At 41.3% G+C, this 21,043-nt stretch overlaps 1 protein-coding gene across 3 annotated transcripts in view; it reads right to left on the reverse strand.

Annotated features, from left to right (window-relative positions):
- march6 (membrane-associated ring finger (C3HC4) 6) overlaps positions 1-21,043 on the reverse strand; it is a 100,295-nt gene that overhangs the window by 68,245 nt on the left and 11,007 nt on the right. The window contains exon 1 of one of the 3 annotated variants that reach the window (XM_041183806.1): positions 15,181-15,401. The exons of the other annotated variants lie outside the window; for them this stretch is intronic. Within the exon in view, the coding sequence (XP_041039740.1) occupies positions 15,181-15,199 (19 nt within the window). The 5' untranslated portion in view covers positions 15,200-15,401. Of the gene's footprint in view, positions 1-15,180; positions 15,402-21,043 lie in introns of those variants that run through there. 3 annotated transcript variants of the gene reach the window in all.

Raw genomic sequence — 21,043 nt, forward strand, 5'->3', positions numbered from 1 at the left:
AAGGGACTGGACAAGGGGAGAGGGAAGGGAGTCAAGATAACGAGAAATGAGTTCTGTGGGGCAGGAGCAAGCTGAGACGATCGGTCTAGCGGGGCAGTTCTGTTTGTGGATTTTGGGTAGGAGATAGAAGCGGGCCGTCCGAGGTTGGGCGACTGTCAGGTTGGAAGCTGTGGGAGGGAGATCCCCAGAGGAGATGAGGTCAGTGACAGTCCTGGAAACAATGGCTTGATGTTCAGTCGTGGGGTCATGGTCCAGGGAGAGGTAGGAGGAAGTGTCTGCGAGTTGATGCTCAGCCTCTGCGAGATAGAGGTCAGTGCGCCAGACAACAACAGCACCATAGGGTAGATGTTGAGATGATGTTTCAATTAGTGAGGGAAACTCGAACTAGGGGACATAGTTACAGAAAAAGAGGACATAGTTACAGAAAAAGGGGACACTCGTTTAAAACTGAGATACAAAAGAATTTCCTGTTTCAGACGGTAGTGATGTCTGGAATTCTCTACGCCAAAGAGTTGTGGAGGTTGGGTCACAATGTGTTTAAAGAGGAGGTAGGTAGGTTTTTGAAATATCAGGGAGTTGAGGGCTATGAGGAGCTGGCTCGAAAGAGGAGTTGAAGCCTGGGGCAGATCAACCATGATCCTATTGATGGTAGGGCAGGCTTGAGGGGTCGAATGGCCTACTCCTGCTCTGACTTATGTTCTTATGCACTCGTTTCAAGGCCTTGGCATCCTCCCTAAAAAGTACGGTGCCCATCATTAAGCACAATACTCCAGATGAGGCCTGCATCTTATAAAAGATTTAGCTAGCTTCCTTGCTTTGGTATTCTATCCCTCTATTAATAAAGTCAAAGATCCTATATCCCCGCAACGCCCCCCCCCGCCCAAAAAGACCAGCCTTCTCAACCTGTCCTTCCACCTTCAAAGATGTGTGTACATAAACCTCAATGTCTTTCTGTTCCTGCACTTAAACTAAAATTGTGCCATTTAGTTCATATTGCCTCAGTGAGTGTGAATAAAAATACCCGGTCCACGCTACCATACACTTCCTTCCAACCTGAAAAATAGCCATTCACCACTACTCTCTGCTTTCTCTCCCATAGCCAATTTTTGGCCAGTGCTACCACTGACCATTTAACTCCATGGATTGTAATTTTGCTAAAAAGTCTATTAGGCGGTACTTTGTCAAACACCTTTTAAAAGTCCATATGCACATCATCAAATGTACTACCCTCATTAACCTTCTCCATTACTTCATTAAAAAAATAAATCAAGTTACTCAAACATGATAGATACGCTTTTAACAAATCCATACTGACTTTCATTTATTAGCCCATGCTTTTGCAAATGTTAATTCAATTTGTCTTGCATTCTTGTCTCTGAGATCTCCCTCACTGCCCTGTGAAGCTTGGCTGACTGGCTTGTAGCTGCTGGGTTTATCCCCTTCCTCTTTTTCTTAAAAACAGAGGTGTAACATTTGCAATCCTCCAGTTCCCCAGCACTGCCCTCATACCAAAGCAGGAATGGAAGATTGTGCCCAGAGCCTCTACAATTTTCCCTCAGTAACCTGGGATGCATCCCCCTCCACACCAGATGATTTTCCTACTTTGAGACTGCCAACTTTTTAAGTACATCTCTATTTTTATTCCATCCAAATCACTACTGTCTTTTTCTTTAACATTGCATCTGCATCCACTAGAATCAAAGTACTCATTTAGTAACTCAGGCATTTCCCTCTGCCTCCACAAGGTGGTCCTCTTTTTGGGCCCTTATCAGCCACATCCTACTCCTTTACAATTGATATGTCTTTAAAAGACTTCTGAGTTTAATTTTATCTGAGCAGCTAATCTATTCTCATACTCTCTCCTATCCCCTTATTATCTTTTTTGATCACCTCTATTTTCAGCTTGCTTCTCTACTGTATTATGAATCTTACATAGTCATAAGCCTCCTTCTTCTGTATCATTTTATGTCTGTTCATCCAGGGAACTCTAACTTTAGATGCCCACCTTTGCCCTTCATGAGAATGTGTACTTGAATCATCTCCACTTTGTAGGCCTCCCATTGACCAATTACTGTTTTGTCCACTACTTTTTTTATTCCAATCCACTTGGACCAGATCCCTTTTCAACTCAGTGAAGTTACCCATCCTCCAGTTGAGTATATTTACACTTGATTGAACCATGTCTTTCCCATAATTATTCCCATATTCTAAACCTGATGTTATGTTCACTGTTTCCCAAACGCTCATCCACTGAAATATGCACCACTTGCCCCACTTCATTCCCCAGAGTTAAATCCAGCACTGTTCCCTTCCTCATTGGGCTAGAGATGGTAATAAAGACTATATTATTGCAGTCCATATGGGAATAATTGAAGTCCCTCTCACTAGTGTGTAGTTCCTGCATGTTAAAAAAATAATTTGTCTGCAAATTTTGCTTCTCTATCACTTTGGCTACAACTGGTATAAACTGGAGATCTCAGTCGTCAAAGTAATTGAATACAATTTATGCATACTGGAGAAGACAGTAGCAACTTACACAAACTCCCCTATGCTGTCCTTGTAAAAATTCACAAAGAAAATAAATCCAGAAAAATCAACTTACTCATATGTTCAAAGCCTTCCAGAATATATTCTGGAACATTCACTTCAAGCAGATATACCAGCAGACTGTGCTTGTCCAGTCAAAAGGAGTTATGAATAAACCTTGCAAGTAAAATTTTGCATGTGATAAACATTTGATCTTTAATTTGCTGTTATGAAGGGATTCCAAGTATTCCTCCTTTTCTGGGGTATGGGGAAAATAGAGGAGAAAAAAAGACCAATGCTGACTCTGGACACCCACACATACTTACTGATAGGTAGCTTTGGTAGTATACAGGCAGATGGCCAGGAACAGGACTCCAGACTCATCATTTGCTGAATGAAAGTATGTGGCAATGGTGAAGAGAAAGAAAAATAAATTGAGGGTTTCAGGGGGAGGGGTTGGCGCCAAGAAAGTACTCACTTATTATTTTCCTTTTTTAAACATTCCTGTTGACAATGTTAAGACACTGAAAAATTTTAACAAGACCCAGTAAAGTTGTACATTATTAGAACTCACAGTTCCTGTGAAAGTTTAACATGGAGTTAATCATTGACATCCAACATAACTGAAAACTTAGCCACGTTCACATTTGTTTTACACTCACTCTGACCTCCCAGTTTCCACATGATCTTCCAACACCCCTCATTATAACTCAAAGCACGTTCCTTCAACAGAAAAGGGTTACATCGAAACACAGCACACAAATAAACCTTATTATCTACTGGAACCATTACCTTTGAAGCATCACAGCTTACAAGTGAAAGCCAGTACTAACTCCAATGGATTAACATTTGTAGATAACAGTTATGTACACTGGTGACTAAAATGCAAGTCCGAACTAGGAACATTTAACGTAGCATTTCACGTCTGCTGCATCTACTTAACTTTTAGCAAGTTCCTTATGCCAGTTGCTTTCGATCCACAGATTGATTGTAAATGACTTCTCGTTGCAATACTATATTTCAGAAGAGATTATACGTTTCTATTAACAGTTTTCAGCAAATTTTGTACTATCATAAGTTACAGCAATTTGGTTGAGAGATTAATAACAAATATAACTCAAAGTGTTACCATCCTTACGATGAGGTATATGGCAGAGAGCTTCAAACGTCTAGGGCTTTTACATTTTCTGGATCCACTACCCTCCTTCACAACAATCATTTCACCTGCAGTCTTACTTGGGAAGGCAAAGTAGTTTGGAATCTAAAGTGGCCTTAAATGTGGTAGGGAAAATGCTAGAGTCTATAATAAAGTACATAATAACAGGACACTTAGAAAATATTAACGGGATTAGACAAAGTCAACATAGATTTATGAAAGGGAGATCATGTTTGACAAACCTTCTGGAGTTCTTTGAGGACCTAACTTGCAGAATAGATAAGGAGAACCAATGGATGTGGTGTATTTGAGTTTTCAGAAAGCTTTTGATAAAGTCCCACGTAAGAGATTATTGTGTAAAATTAAAACACATGGGATTGGGGGTAATATAGTTGCATGGATTGAGAATTGGTTAGCAGACAGGAAACAGAGTAGGAATAAATGGGTCTTTTTGGAGTGGCAGGTGGCGAATAGTTGGGTACCGCAGGGATCAATGCTTGGGCCCCAGCTATTCACAATATATATCAATGATTTGAATGAGGGAACCAAATGTAATATTTCCAAGTTTGCTGATGACACGAAACTTGGTGGGAATATGAGCGATGAGGAGGGTGTTAAGAGACTTCAAGGCGATTTAGATAGGTTGAGTGAGTGGGCAAATACATGGCATATGCAGTGTAACGTGGATAAGTGTGAAGTTATTCACTTTGGTAGGAAAAACAGAATGGCAGGGTATTAGTTAAATGGTGAGGGATTGGGAAATGTTGATGTACAGGATCTGGGCGTCCCTGTATACCAATTACTGAAAGTAAGCATGCAGGTGCAGCAAGCAATTAAGAAGTCAAATGGTATGTTGGCCTTCATTGCAAGAGGACTTGAGTATAGGAGCAAGGATGTTGTACTGCAACTGTGCAGGGCCTTGGTGGGACCACACCTGGAATAATGTGCACAGTTTTGGTCTCCTTACCTAAGAAAGGATATACGTGCCTTAGAGCATAGCAAAGGTTCACCAAACTGATTCCTGGGATGGCAGGGTTGTCATATGAGGAGAGATTGAGGCGACTAAGCCTGTATTCACTGGAGTTTAGAAGAATGAGAGATCATCTCATTGTAACATATAAAACTCTGACAGGGATGGACTGACTGGATGCAGGATTGATATTTCCTCTGACTGGAGGGGCGGGTGTAGAACAAGGGGTCACACTCTTATTTAGGACTGAGATGAGGAGGAATTTCTTCGTTAGAGGGTGGTGAACTAATGGAATCCTTTACCAATGAAGGCTGTGGAAGCCAAGTCACTGAATATACTTAAGGAAATAGATAGATTACTGGACTCTCAAGGCATTAAGGGGTTTTGGGAGAGGGCAGGTGTACAGCACTGAGATAGAGGATCAGCCATGATCATATTGAATGGCGCAGCAGGCTCAAAGGGCCAAATGACCTACTCCTGCCCCTCTTTTCTATGTTTCTATCTCATGTGGCTCGGTATCAATTTTTGTTTGATAACATACCTTGAAGCATATGATGTTTTATTGCTTTGAAGGTGCTTCCTAACCACAGCAGTTTTTATTATTTCGATGGCACAGTCATTTCAACGTGCTACATCAAGTGGTGTAATATAAACTCACTGCCAACAATTCCTCAGGTGAAAATTCTCAAAATCATGTGCTTCCCTGCATAAAATAATAAATAAGGACTTGATAGGTGAGTTACTCTGGTCAATTTCATGCAATTCACCATGGCTGTTTGGAAACAATTCTGCCATAAATAAGCGTGGAAGTAAATTTTCACAATCTCTGCCAGTCACGATGCATGAAGATGAGAAGAAATCTTTTCTAAGAAATACACAGAAGTCTAACCAAATGATAACACATTTTAATCATAAATCGAGTGCTCAATTTCAGCTCTTCTCAGGTGAAAATCAACTAAACAGTGGACTCTGTTTTTTTAATTACAAAACAGCAATTAAGCACAATCAATGGGAGAATGTTTTTTTCAATTTTACCAATTTCAAAACAAGTCCAGGAAACAGGGAATTGTAAAACACAGCCTAGTGACTGTTGTCTACAAATCATCAGAAAATATAGAAAAAATAACAGGCCCATCAAATTCACTCCTTTAAACAGATAATTTTGTCTGTGATATCATGGATTTTACTCAACTGATTGATCTTGAGGACAAAAGAATACCTGTGGCAATTGTAAATAAATTTGAGGTTAATAGGCAAAACTATAACTATAATAGGCAAAACTATATTGATGGAAAATGTGGATCTTTCTACGTGGGCATAGAAAATCTAACAATTGCAATGATATTCTGGTGGTTTAGTTACTTTGTAAAGATATTTTTAAAACTGTCATGTCCATTATACATGAGAGAGATCATAAACTGTTTAAATCAAACCTTACTTTCCGCTTATTTAAAAATGGGCTTTGCTGGACCAAAAAACATGGCTGCTACGCGTCACATGATTTTCAAGTTGGCTACATTTCTAGAAACTTCCAACAGTAATTACAGTTCTGGAAACTTCCAACAATAATTACAGGAAAAAAGTTCAACCCTCAGACATGTGGAATCTCACACCTATCACTTTGTAGACCCATTACAATCAACAAAACAAGGGAGCAACTGGCAGTTTGTCTCCCCAGTGCAGGCTTACAATAAAGAGAGGGCCATTGAAATCTATTATACCTGCAGAGGTGTGTATAACCACCATCTATCTCCTAAGGTGAACAATGGATTTTGACCAGAGACATCGAAACCGATTGTTAACCAGAAACTGATTCATCAACGGGCAACACCACATGACCTAAAGGCCATTGGCTTTTGAAAAGTTTTAATGTCACACTCCTGGACTCTCAGAGTTTCTGCTGCTTAACACCCAGCCTGTCAACACCAAAGCAGGGCTCCAAGCTGGCAACAAAGCCTGCCTCAGGTCTAAACTTCCTCGAAGCCCAGTCTTCTAGATTCTTGCCATCGCCTGTGGAGTGGCTCAAGTGTCAAGTGCGTACCAACCTCATCTTGCTGTATCATCACCAACTTTAAAGGAATTCTGCAACTCCTGCTTTCAGCTGACTGAACCTTAACTTCATGAAGGAACCCTCACTGGACTCTAACATTCATTTGAAATAATATCTATATCTTTGATTTTTTATAAAGTTACTTTTAGCCGTAAAACTCTTATTTCCTATTTCCTTCTCGTGTGCATGTGCGTTTGTGGGTGTGTGTAGCTGCGACCACCATCCACTGGATTTGAATGTATGAATAAACAATACTTCTAATTTAACTCTAAAGAGAGTCTGCTGTGAGTCACTTTAAAATTGACTTCACGGACAGAGGGTTTGGGGAAACACACCACAACCTATTTCAAAAATGGAAACATCTCTGCTTATGGACAGATGGTGAGAAAAATAAAGGAGTTCAGTTTGCCTCTCTCAGCTGTTTGTAACAGTAAGGTTCATGGAAACCTTCTATTGTAAAAAATGAGTGAAGCTGGGCCTGACTTATGACTTGATTATTGTTTAACTCAAATTCCATGGTCTAGAGCTCACTTACGTGTGACACAAGATTTTCTAGCAATTACTTTTGGTAGAGGTGTCAAGTCAACAATGCAGCAGATCACATCATCTTCAAATCCCTCTATGGCCTGGTTCACCCTATCTCTGTAATCATCTCCAGTCCTAAAACCCTGTTAAGATACCCATGCTCCTCTAATGCTGGCCTCTTATGTGCATCTCCAATTTTAATCACTGATGTTTGTGTCTTCAGCTGCCTATGCCCTGGAATTCCCTCCCTAAACCTCTTCAACTCACTACCCCTCTTTTCTCCTTTAAAAACTCCATAAAACCAACCTCTGACCGAACTTTTGGTCACTGACCTAATATCCCCTTATGGGGCTCATGTTATATTTTGTTTTACAATGTTTCCGTGAAGCTCCTTGAGACATCAAAGATGCTACATAAGTGCAAATTGTTATTTTAAAAAACAGAAGCACTACGAATCAAATCTCTCAAGGCTTAAATAGTGCGAGTTTTTAGGAGATTCCAGGGTTAAGCAATCCTGGTAATATTTTCAGCTGTTAAAATCAGTACAATAGAAACTAATGCCTATAGTTAACCAGTTGCTTGGAGATGAGATTGTAGCCTAGTCTCCTTCACCTCCAATTTCCCTTCCCTATGCCTGAAGGAGCTGGGCTTTTTAATCCATCAATGAAAATGGCCAATAGACAAGAAAGTGAATTAAGGCCCATCTTAAGGTTTTATCTAACAAAAAATATCTTGCATTAAAATTTTGCCAAATAGCCAAAGAAATGTTTATGCTTCCTTGCAAACCACCAAATCTTTCTTTGGTTTCCAAACACTGAAATAACCTCCAATAACTTTCTTCTGTGTAGTACATTTGATTATAAGACCCCCCTTTCAAAAATGACTTTTGTTAAATGAAGGCCTCTGAACGCACATAGCTACAAATTCAAATTGAGCAAGTGTTTTTGGGTGCTTAGTTGGTAGCTATTTTATCGAACAAGAATTTGGATTGAGTTGCATGCAGGGCTTGACAGTAACACTTTAAGGAATTCACAGTAATTATTCAGCCACTCAATTTGAATTTGCTGACAATGGTTGCATTTTTGGTTTTCTACACTAAATGTAGCATGCCAGAGAACAGACATCACATTCCCTATGATCTGAAATGTAGCTTTTGCTGCCAATAGCTAGATGGCCGATAGTGAGACACAGGTACCATAAAATAGAACCCTTAGTCTGTACACCAGCTACTGGAACGTATCACATGCTGCCACAATTTGCCACTCCTCAAAAGGCAGACTGTACCGGAGCACTCATTAGACCGAACGCTCAGCTTTTTAAAGCAGTTGATGATTCTATTTACACAAGACACGGTGAAATATATTTTTCTGCCTTCTTCAACGCACAGAATAATAGATATGCCACTTGTTTTTCCTCTAAAAAGATATTGGGATAGAATTTCTGCTTTGGGCACAATCAGCAATCTGGACACAAATTGCATAAGTTTTCCTTGATTAAGTTATGATTTAAGTTTCCGTTAAAACTAAAATCAAAGTTAAAAATCATCCATGAATCAGCGCAATCTGGCACTGGTTCAAGCAATAATTGTTTGTTATTCCCCTTGCGTTAAAAAATGTCTCTTGGTTATATTTAAGTGCAGTAACTCAGAGCAGTTTTATTAATACAGCTGAAAATGGGTTCATCCCAAAAATAAAGCATTTTTAATAGAAATATTAGGCCACCCTTTGAGTAACCCAATTTTAAATATCTGCAACTGGCTTTCAAAAACCAAAAAGAATTGACATCTGTCAATCTCTCCTTTGCCCCCACCTATCACTGCCCTTCTATCCAGCTTCACTGTCTCAACACCCCCCCCCCAACTTAAACAGTATAAATTTCATCACATTTCTACTTCTTTCTAGCACTGAAGAGTCATACGGACTTGAAACATCAACTCTGTTTCTCTCTCCACAGATGCTGTCAGACCTGCTGAGCTCTTCCAGCATTTCCTGTTTTTGTTTGTTTGAAAAAGAACCATTTACTCGTTTTACTGGCGTACACCAGTTGGTTTCTTCATAAATAGGGTTTTTTAATATTGAAAAGCTTTTTAAAAAAAGGTGTGCATTAGTGTCCTTGTGCCGAAAAATAAAGTTACATTTTAAGAGCCTTTTCAAAGGACCACAAACAGGTGCAATTAGTGGAAACTAGCCATGTTCATTAAATTGATGTGGGGTGTGACCAAAGCCAGCTTCCAGCTCAGTTTTAAAAGTAGCACAAAATATTGCAGAAACTCTGTGTGCTGAACATAACCTGCACTTGAAATTCTTTTGATTTTTTGCACTGGTTTGGCCAATTCAGACGAGTTGCACTGGAAAAGCACCTGGATTTAACATGGAATTTTACACTGTAAACTCAATCTAGTCTAACTTCTTGGCCATACAGCATTAATTCTTAAATTCATCTCTGCCACTACTGGAGAGACTCAAACTGACTGAAAACAGTCTCCTAATATCCAAAATAATTCAAGAAGAAGTGGTTTCTGACCACCAAGCTTCCCATTAAAAAGAAGTCTAGTCAGTGTCCCTGACAGATCACAGATTCCTCCTCCTCCTTCAAGTACCATACTCTAAGAGGGCATTGAAGACCATGGACATCCATTGGATTGGTCCATGATTATGTTTGGCAAAGTACATCAGTGCATCGTTGTTGCCCTGACCAGGAAACTCTTCCACTCTTACTGCCTGCCATCAGGTGTATTGGAAGGATTTACAGGCTGTTAATCAATCAAGTCGGTCATGTAATGAACACACCTTCTATCAAGTCCTGAAATGGGACTTGAACCTGTAGCTTCTGACCCAGAGGTAGGGACGCTATCCACTGCGTCATAATACCTCCAGGTCACAGACACCATTGTCAAATAAAACCACCAAACCAGTTTGGGGCATATCATTTGATTGATGTCAAAGCAGCTTGGAAACAACCCTCCGCCAACAACACCGCCTCCCCCCCCCCCCCCCCCCCCCCCCCCCACACACACACACACACACACACACACACACACACACACACACACACACACACACACACACACACACACACACACACACACACACACACACACACACACACACACACACACACACACACACACACACACACACACACACACACACACACACACACACACACACACACACACACACACACACACACACACACACCTCTGCCAACCCCCCACCCTACTGAATGGATAGCCAAAATGTTTGTGATTACATATAATGGCACAACATCAGTCCGTTCTACTCAGAATTTGGTCATGGCAGGAGACTCCCAAGAGGATAGCAGAAATGCTTTAGGAAAGTGCTCAATGCACTCCTGAAGAGGTCAAATATCTCCAAAGACTCATGGGAGATCTCGGCTTGTGGCTGACCAAAATGGAGGAGGCTCATGCAGGAATGCACCGAACAAACAAACTTCGAGAGGACACACAGAGGTGAAGCTGAGGTGTCAGAGAGAGCATACAAACCCCCAAACACCTCACCTATCCGACCCTTCAAGCACTGCATGTGGCAGAGTCTGCAGATTGCACATTGGACTCATCAGCCACCTCAGGGCCCATCGAACTGGAGCGAAGTCACCCTTGATCCCGAGGGTTTGCCCAAGAGGAAAAAGAACAGTAGCCAGTTATTTGTAGGTTGGTCTCACACCTTGAGGGGCTCTAAGTAACTTGTCTGCCCTGAACTGATGGTTTTCGATTGAAAAATCATTAGAGATCATCTTGGGTGTCAGCCGCTCATTGTTTGTACCTAGCAACGCAAAACAGAAGTCAAAACGCATTTCTGCCACGACCATGCCTATTTATTAGAATCCTTTGCAGAGAAGCAGTCTGTCAACTTATAACTCATACCATTTATCTCAAGTTATAGAAATACCATTGCTTAAGAGCTGCAATCCGGCATTATTGCCAAACCTTGTAACTGTGCACACATATGGAGTACATAGTTAGCACTGCCATAAACTCAGCTCAAGGTATCATAAAGGCTTTGAGCACTCCCAAAACAGAGTAAATCACTTGGTGATATGAAATTCCCAGGCTACATGGTGCCAGACTCAATTCCCAATGTATAGATTTACTTAATCTCAGTTGCAATGCTGCAAATCATCTGTGCCCCTGAAAGGGTTAAATACCAAAGGGGAGAGGGGGGATTAACTTTGGTTAAACCAACAGTTGTGCAGTCTACATGCCTTATATTATAACTGTAAGAATATTATTGCTAAGAAAAGTTCTGACTTTGTCAGCCATGGTAGCACTCTTGCCCGAGTAGAGAAAGTTGTGGGTTCAAGAATCCGTGCCAGGACTTGAGCACAGTAATCTTGGCTGACAATCCAATACAAGTACTGTAGGAGTGCTGCAGTTTGGAGGTGATGTATTTTGGATGAGATTAAACAGAAGCCCTGTCTGTCCCCTCACGTGGACGTAAAAGATCCTGTGACACTATTTTGAAGAGGAGCAGGGAAGCATTCCCCAGTGTCCTGGCCAATATTTAATCCCTCAATAAACATCACAAAAACAGATCTGTCTTTATCATGTTGCTGTTTGTGGGAGTTTCCTGTGCACAAACTACCTGATGCATTTCCTACATTACAACAGTGATTACTGTGTTAAAAAGTACTCATTGGTTGTTAACGCCTGCTGGTTGTGAAAATGCTAAATAAAAGCAAATCTTTCTTGTTATACTTTGTATCATTGCAACATGTTTATTCATAATCAAACCTGTACATCTATATTCCAAATTAACAAATATTGCTCAAATTCTCTTTCTTTACCAGGTCAAATAGTTCACCCATTTTATTTTCTTGGTCTATGATTTGCACTGATTAAAACACTACCTGTGCTAGTCATAAAATGGTTTAACAGTTAAAACATGACAATAACAAAATCAAACATCCTTCAAAACGTGATTGATTTTCCCTTTGTACAGATATGAAGGAAAGTGTAGCTATGAAGTTCTGGCAAATGCGCATGTAAGTCACGCATAACTTACAACGTTAATGCAAAGCAGTTCTCAGTACACGTGTTGAGCAATTTAAAGTGCAACGATGCCATAGTCCGGGTTAGAGAAGAGGCATGAGATCACCAGCAGGAAGTAGTCTCACACCACTTCAGCTTCACAACTAGCTATAGTAATAACAGTGCCTCATTCAATACGAAATTCAAGGACTAGCTACCCAGTGGAGTATCTCGGAATTTTACTAAAGCACATAGGGCAGTTAAATCTCTAGTAAAAACACAGGCTTCTATTTATACAGCTCTTTTCACAATCATCGAACGTCTCAAAGTGCTTTACAGCCAGTGGAGTATTTTTGAAGCGTACTCACTGTTGTATTGTAAGAAACATGGCAGCCAAACTACACACAGCAAGTTCCCACAAACAACAATGTGATAATGACCAGATAATCTGTTTTTTGTGATACTAATTGAGGGATAAATACTGGCCAGGACACTGCAGGTAACTCTCCTTTATTTCTTCGAAATAATGCTTTGGGAATCTTTTACATCCACCTGAGCAGGCAATTTAACTTCTCATCCAAAAGGCAGTGTGACAGTTGGCGTGTCAGCCTGGATTTTTGTGCTCAAATCCTTGAGTATTAAAATTTAAACTGGATGCAGATGCTGTGGAGTAGTTCTGTACATGCATGTGAGCTTCACTTTACCTGGACTAAGAAACAATGCCATTTAACTTGGGTTTGCACCCTCCATTGTTCAAACAGTCAGACAACAACCTTAACACACTCCAGGACACCTAGTCCCAGCCTTAACTATTAATCACAAATAAATGTCAAAAAGGAAGTCCCAAATGTTAATTTAAGCGCAATAAACTGGTATAGTCTTGTTGGGAAGTTAAAGTAACACCCGGTCACCTTGAAGTATCTTTCAGTTCATCTGAATTAAATTATGATCATTCATGTTCTATTAATACTGTACATGCTTTATACAGAGCAGGACAAAATAAAATGTCACACATCTGCTCCATGTATTAGTAAGTTGCAAAATTCATTAGATTTGGACAAAGTTACAACACAGTCATGGTCTATAAGCTGCCCAGATCCAGTGTGGGTAACATAACCTCAAAACTTAAGTTTACTATAAATATTATATGCTAAAATAATTATAAGTGTCAAAAGGTAGGGAACCTAATATTTAATGAGTGCATTATTTTCTTTTATTACATATGGCACTGTAGTTAGCTGTGGCAAGGAATCCCTGGACTTCTGGATGGAATAAGCCATTTTGTGACCAGAAGGACTTTCGAAAATTCTAGTATAATCAAGGTTACATCGTTTCTCAGCAAGAGATTTCTATTACCAGGTTTTATGCATGTGTTTGCTATTTTCAACACCGCGGAAGGTTCAAAATAAAAATAAAACTGATTTGCTATGAATTATCATTCTCCACCCCAACTTAAATCTCCACTCCACCATTCCCCATCTGCAGAGGGAGACATGCAACCTGCTACCAATACCTATGTCTTTTTAAAGTTACTGGATGCAAGAAATATGGGTCAGTTTGACTGGTCCTTCAAGCCTCTGTTTTTGCATTTGTGTACATTGGAATTCTGAACCAGAGATGCTGGAATTATTTACTGCCTGGGCCGTCACATTTTTTAGTTCAAAATGCAATAGGCAAAACGAACAAAAGCCATAAAAATCATGTTGCGGGTCTGGGAGATAACTTTAATAACAATCTATACCCAAGTAGCTCATAAGTGGAAAATGTTGAAGGATGACAATACCAAAGTTCCTCCACAAACAGATATGATACACCAGCCAATGTAGGAAGTATTACACTGTAATACAGTTTGTACTTAACACAAACATGTATGATCATAACTTTATGTAGCAGCAGGAAGAAAATCTCAGGTACTCAAAGGCCTGCAATTCAGGTTTCTCAAACTTGTGATGTGATCTCTGTTCCTCCCAGCATATCACTGTAACCATGTAACAAAAAGCAAGTCACACAGATCATATAAGCACACGTTCAAGTTCTTTATCAAAAATCACCCAAATCTCCTGTCATATTGTATTCAACATGATTATAAAGCAGCAACCTATCAGAGAAGTTCAGGTGGCATCAACGCACAAAACAAACCCCAAAATCATCACAACTTTCAGTGTTCCAAGGAATGTCTCAAGAGTGATGCTATTCGCCACCCCCCCTCCACTGCCCCGCTCCCAACACCATAATTTGCAGTTATTCAAGGCGATTAATTTTTTTAATTTGAAAATTGCTGAGAAAGTAGCCGCACCACGAAAAATAAGACAAAGCAACACGAGGGCCACCAAGTGCAATTTCCTCAGTACCTGACCAATGATAGTTCCTGACCAAGTTTTCAATCACTTATTTGTCTTCCTTTGACTTGGCACCTTAGGGGACAGAGGTCAGACATACTCTTCTATATTTAAAGTGTTGCACAGCTGTAAATTTTAAAGTAAAAGAAAGTAGCACTTTCATTGTCAAGTTTCATCTCAGTAATAGTGAACAGGCACTGGTCAGGGGGGCTTCTGCTTTTCTCCCTTTATTGCTGAGACCTCTGGTCCCTTTGGCACAAAATAAAAGTAATCTCCACCTTGGGTAAAGCGTCACCAGAGGCAGTCGGGAACCGTGTCCCCATCCAACTCTTCCCAAAGTCACCTGGAATTTAAACCCCTTCTTGCGCCAAAATAAACTGGGGATGGGACTGAGGAATATTTAACCTCTGACCCGAAAGCTCCCCATCAAGCAGGCGGTGGAATCGCGGCCTAGAGCTTTACTTGAACGTTACTTCCCATTTTCGTGCTACTTCATCACCGCCCTCCCCCCCGAACCCCGGTGGGGCAAGAGGGGGTGATCGGGCCTGCACACTGCCCCGAGTCCTCGGCTTCTCCCGAGTCCTCTCCCACCCCTCCGCCCGCTACTCTCTCTCTCTCTCTCACCCTCCTCGGTGCTCTCCATCCTGTCGGCGTTGGCGGTTCCTCCTCCTCTGGCCTGTGGAGGAGGCCTCAGTCACTCGCTGCTGCTCTTCGTACAGCTCCTCTCCACTTCGGCCGCTCCCGCGCTCGAGCCCGCGGCTCTCACTGCGCCAGGGAGGGGAGGGAGGCACCAACATGGAAGAACCGGCGGCGCAGCGCGACACTGTCGCACACCACCATTTACGGCACGGCTCCTCCCTCCACGCCCTCTACAGGCGGCCGGGGATACACGCACCTTCCAGGATGATCCTGGCTCATTGATTCCCCCTCCTTGTAACAAGACCTTACACACCATACATGTAGGATTGCTAAATCTGGGGAAATGTATTTCTGGGGGTTTCATCACATGAACTTCCACCATCCCTCAACCAACCTTTTCTCTACCACCTCCAATATTTTAATAACTAGTAAGCAAAATGCATCTTTTTTTTGTAAATGTCCCTAGGATTTTTCATCTGCATATGGCGCTCAGCAGTAACCTGGAGATCAATCTTCAATTGCTGAAGACTCCTGGACAATCCTGGAGGGTTGGCACCCCAACATACATGCACTGGGGTGTGCTCAAACTCTCTGCCATCACTTTTAACACACCAAGTGAAGTGAAATCAGAGTCAGAGCTGATGGGTGTTAGTCATTAGCAGTAATAAGTCACTCAAGTCATTTATAAATCTGATCAATTATGAAATATATCCGATATGTTCTAACCAACACATTAGTTTGGCCATAGGACACGTGGTACAGATGTCCAGACAAACTGAAGAAAGTTATACAGTATTAATGCATTTGATTTTGATTTGGGATCTCACTTATGAACAAGAGCACAGCTCTATATTTTTTAGGTGATTTCTGATCAGTCTTGCTTGAGAATCTCAATCTAATGTCAACAGCCATTTATGAAGAAACTCCAGCACAGAAAGAGGCCATTTAGTCCAGATGGTCTATGCTGGTGTCTGTTGGTGCCTCCTCCCATTCTAATTGCCTCTTCCTACACCATCCACACCCCACCTTTTGCGTATGCATTAAGCCTTCCTCTTAAATGTTACAATATTATCTGCTTCAACCATTCTACGTGGCAGCCAGTTTCACATACTTACCACTCTGTGTAAATAAAATCATCCTAAATTCTTTATTTGTTCTGTTAGTGACTATCTTATGTTTATGTTCCCTTGTTCTGGACTCACCCACAACTGGAAACCACATCCACCCTATCCAACTTCCTACTTTTAAAGGCCTCTTAATCAGGAAAAAGAGTCCCAGTGGCCTTAAATCTTCTTGATAGTTGCATCTACCCAATTCTGGTAGCAGATCTATAATTTCCATTCAAATCCAATGATTTGATAACAAGAAATTGCTTCTGGCTGGTTTTTTATCCAGTGTCATTACATCCATCTTCAGGGGGTTGGGAGCAAGCAAATTCCAGACAGTGAAAGGGAAACAATTCCTTGTTGGAATGCGAGATATCTATCATTGCTGTCTCCTTTATAATTAAGTTCAATAAATCAATAATTACACTCAATGCTAAAACCACTGGAACATTACCCTTTTCATTAATTCAGGATATACCCTATTTGTATAAATACTGTACTGTGCTTTATTGCTCTTTATTTTGTTACACTAATAATTGTTTCACTATTATTTTAAAGTGAAAAACTTTTTTTTAATAAAAAAGAGTCCACAAACCTGATCATCAATGAAGCCCCATTTTGTGGGATTATACCATCAAAATAAAATTGCACACCACAAATCAGAAGTTCCTTTTTCTTAACCTATCTGATTTCAATATACTTGCTATTAGCTGTGTCAGATTTACAGAGATTGTGTCATTCGTAGAAAGGATTTTATTTCTGATATGTCCACATAGTCTGCAACAAAGCAGCCTTAAGGTTGGGGGCTATATTTACTTTGGTAGATTTCATGTATGTTCTGGTGCATCAGTTTGATCGTAAAAAATTCTCTTAACGTCAGTAAGTATTCTGTTTTGAACAGGCTGGTGGGATTGGCAATGAGTTTTGACCAGAACATCTACAAGCATCCCCTCAAGGGCACCACAAAAGACATAAAACAAAAAAGGCTGTAAAAACTCAGCAGGTCTGGCAGCACCTGTGGAGAGAGAAACACAGTTAACGTTTCGAGTCTACATAACTCTTCTTCAGAACTCTGAAGAGTCATACGGACTCAAAATGTTAACTCTGTTTCTTTCTCCACAGATGCTGCCAGACCTGCTTAGTTTTTCCAGCATCTTTCGTTTTTATTTCAGATTTCCAGCATCCGCAGTATTTTGCTTTCATGTTAGTGATAAAAAGACAGCCTCGCCAAATTAAAGCACACCTGCCAGTAAATTCAGATGATAATTAGCAACAATGAGGCAATCAATCTGCTGCAGTGTTCACCCACCACAGAAGCTTCATAGGGGCCACTGCATACTGCATGGTCAACTCCATGATGATTGAAGTGTGAACAAAAGATAGAAACATGGGCAAGCAGTCCAGAAGATCCCAAGGTCAGGAAGTGTGAATACGAGAAACTCTGGATGCTTCCTTTATAACAAAGCACAAGCAGTGAAAAGTAGCCTGGTTTGAATGATGGTGTTTGCAAATCAACACAGAGCTGTCAGAGGGTAATGTGTTTTCAACCAGTCCTTAATCCTTCATCATTTGATGCTGGATTATTGGAAGCCATAACAACCGAGGCCCCTGCAGTGCGCAAGAGGATAGCAAGAGCCATCTATGTCCTTATGTCTAGCATTCGAAATACCAAGTATTTTATGGGTTCTCAGTGCTGGCTTACCGGCTCATCAGTATTGCTGTACACACTAAATATATTTTCTGGAATGATGGAACACTTTCTTTATATTGTTGACACACACTTTCAGAATATAGGAAGGGGAAAGAAAGAATTGTATCAATGTTTCATGGGAGTGGGTCAGAATTCGCCAGGAATCCTCCGTAGACAAAAGGTTGAAATCACTGTTAAAAAGTAAGACAAAATGATGTTAGAAAAACTGAATGAACAGGAAATTGGAAATGAAAAACAACAGTAAATAACTGAGAGAAAAGTCCGTGTGGATCAAAGTTTTTTAAATTTATTCATGGGATGTGGGCATCACTGGCAAGGCTTGCATTTATTACCTTGTAGTGCAGGTATACACGCTGCTGTAAGGGAGTGTGTTCCAGGATTTTGACCCAGTAACAGTGAAGGAACGCGATGCATTTACAAGTTAGGATGGTGAGCAACTTGGGAGAACTTGCATCTGCTGTCCTTGTCCTTCAGGAGGGCGTGGTCATGGGTTCGGAAGGCATTTTGCAAATATTAGACACTGCTGCTACTGTGCAAAGGGAATCTTTACAGCAGTAGATCGGGGGCTAATCACCTGGGCTATTTTATCCTGAACGGTGTTTGAGTTTCTTGACTGTAGTTGGAGCTGCACTCATCCAGGCGGGTGGAGAGTATTCCACCAGTCTTGATTTGTGTCTTGTATATTCTGGACTGTCTTTGGAGAGTCAGGAGGTGAGTTACTCACCACTGAATTCCCAGCCTCTGACCTTCTCTTGTAGCCACAGTATTTATGTAGCTGGTCCAAGGTAACCCCCAGGACATTGGTACTGGGGGATTCAGTTATGGTAATATTGTTGAATGTCAAGGGGGGATATGGCTAGATTTTCTCTTGTTGGAGGTGGTTATTGCCTGGCATTTGTGTGGCATGAATGTCACCTGCCACTCAGCATATGCCTGAATGTTGTCTAGGTCTTGCTGAATGCAGGCACTGACTTGTTCATTATCTGAGGAGTGATGATTGGGACTGAATTGGGAACCATCAGCAAACATCCTCACTTCTAACTTAATGATGGAGACTAGGTCTTTGACGAAGCCCCTGAAAATGATTTGGCCTAGGACACCATCCTGAGGAACTCCTGCAGCGATGTCTTGGGTCTGAGATGATTGGTTTGCAACAATCGGAACCACCTTCCTTTGTGCTAGGTATTTCTCCAACAGGAAGCTCTCCAACAGGTAGCTTTCCCCTTGATTCCCATTAAAAGAGGGGGCATGAAAAAACACTGGCGGGTAATATAAAAGAAAGTGCAAAGGCATTTTATAAGTATATCAGGGGCAAGAGGATAACCAGGGAAATAGTATGGCCCATTAGGGGCCAAAGCGGCAATCTGTGTGAGGAGCCGGAAGACGTAGGTGAGGTTTTAAATGAGTACTTTGTATCTGTATTCGTTATAGAGAAGGACAATGTAGGTATAGAATTCAGGGAGGGGCACTGTGATATACTTGAACAAATTAACATTGAGAGGGAAGAGGTATTAGCGGTTTTAGTGGACTTAAAAGTGGCCCAAATGAGATGTATCCCAGGCTGCTCTGGGAGGCAAAGGAGGAGATTGCAGGGGCCCTGAAATTAATTTTCAAATCCTCTCCGGCCACAGGAGAGATGCCTGAGGACTGGGTGACAGCTAATGTGGTACCATTATTTAAGAAGGGTGGAAGGGATAAACCAGGGAACTATAGGCCAGTGAGTCAAACATCAGTGGTAGGGAAACTTTTGGAAAAAACTCTGAGGGACAGAATTAATCTCCACTTGGAGAGGCAAGGATTAATCAAGGATAGTCAGCATGGCTTTGTCAGGGGGAGATCATGTCTAACAAATTTGATTGAATTTCTCGAGGTGGATGCAGGTAGTGCAGTTGATGTAGTCTACATGGACTTCAGTAAGGCTTTTGACAAGGTCTCGCATGGGAGACTGGTCAAGAAGGTAAGAGTCCAAGGGATCTAGGGTAATTTGGCAAATTGGATCCAAAATTGGTTTAGTGGCAGGAGGCAGAGGATGATGGTCGAAGGTTGTTTTTATGACTGAAAAGCCTGTGTCCAGTGGCATACCACAGGGTTCCGTGCTGGGTCCCTTGCTGTTTGTAGTGTACATTAATGACCTAGACATGAATGTAGAAGGTATGATCAGTAAGTTCGCAGATGACACAAAAATTGGTGATATGGTAAATAGTGAGGAGGAAAGCCTTAGGTTACAGGACGATAGAGACGGGCTGGTCAGATGGGCAGAACAGTGGCAAATGGAATTTAATCCTGAAAAATGTGAGATGGTGCATCTTGGGAGGACTATCAAGGCAAAGGAGTACACAATGAATGGTAGGACCTTAGGAAGTATAGAGGGTCAGAAGGACCTTGGTGTACATGTCCATTGATCTTTGAAGGCAGCACGACAGGTAGATAAGGTGGTTAAGAAGGCATATAGGATTCGTGCCTTATTAGTCAAAGCACTGAAGAGCAGGGAGGTTATGATGGAGCTATATAAGGTGTTAGGCCACAGGTGGAGTACTGTGTTCAGTTCTGGTCGGCACACTATAGGAAGAATGTGATTACACTGGAGAGGGTGCAGAGCAGATTCACCAGAGTGTTTCCTGGACTGGAGCGTTTCAGCTATGAAGAGAGACTAGATAGGCTGAGGTTGTTTTCCTTAGAGAAGAGGCGGCAGAGGAGGGACCTGATTGAGGTGTACAAAATCATGAGGAGCATAGATAGGGTAGATAGGAAGAAACTTTTCCCCTTTAATGGAGGGGTAAATAACCAAGGTGCATAGATTTAAGGTAAGAGGCAGGAGGTTTAGAGGGGATTTGAGGAAAGATTTTTTTCACCCAGAGGGTAGGGGGGCATCTGGAACTCACTGTCTAAAAGGGTGGTAGAGGCGGGAACCCTCACAACATTTAAGAAGTATTAGATGAAAATACTTGAAATGCCATAGCATACAAGGCTACGGGCCAAGAGCTGGAAAATGGGATTAGAGTAGATAGGGGCTCGGTGACCAGCACGGACA

Source organism: Carcharodon carcharias, chromosome 3 (genome assembly GCF_017639515.1).
Source record: "Carcharodon carcharias isolate sCarCar2 chromosome 3, sCarCar2.pri, whole genome shotgun sequence".
Lineage (NCBI taxonomy): Eukaryota > Metazoa > Chordata > Chondrichthyes > Lamniformes > Lamnidae > Carcharodon > Carcharodon carcharias.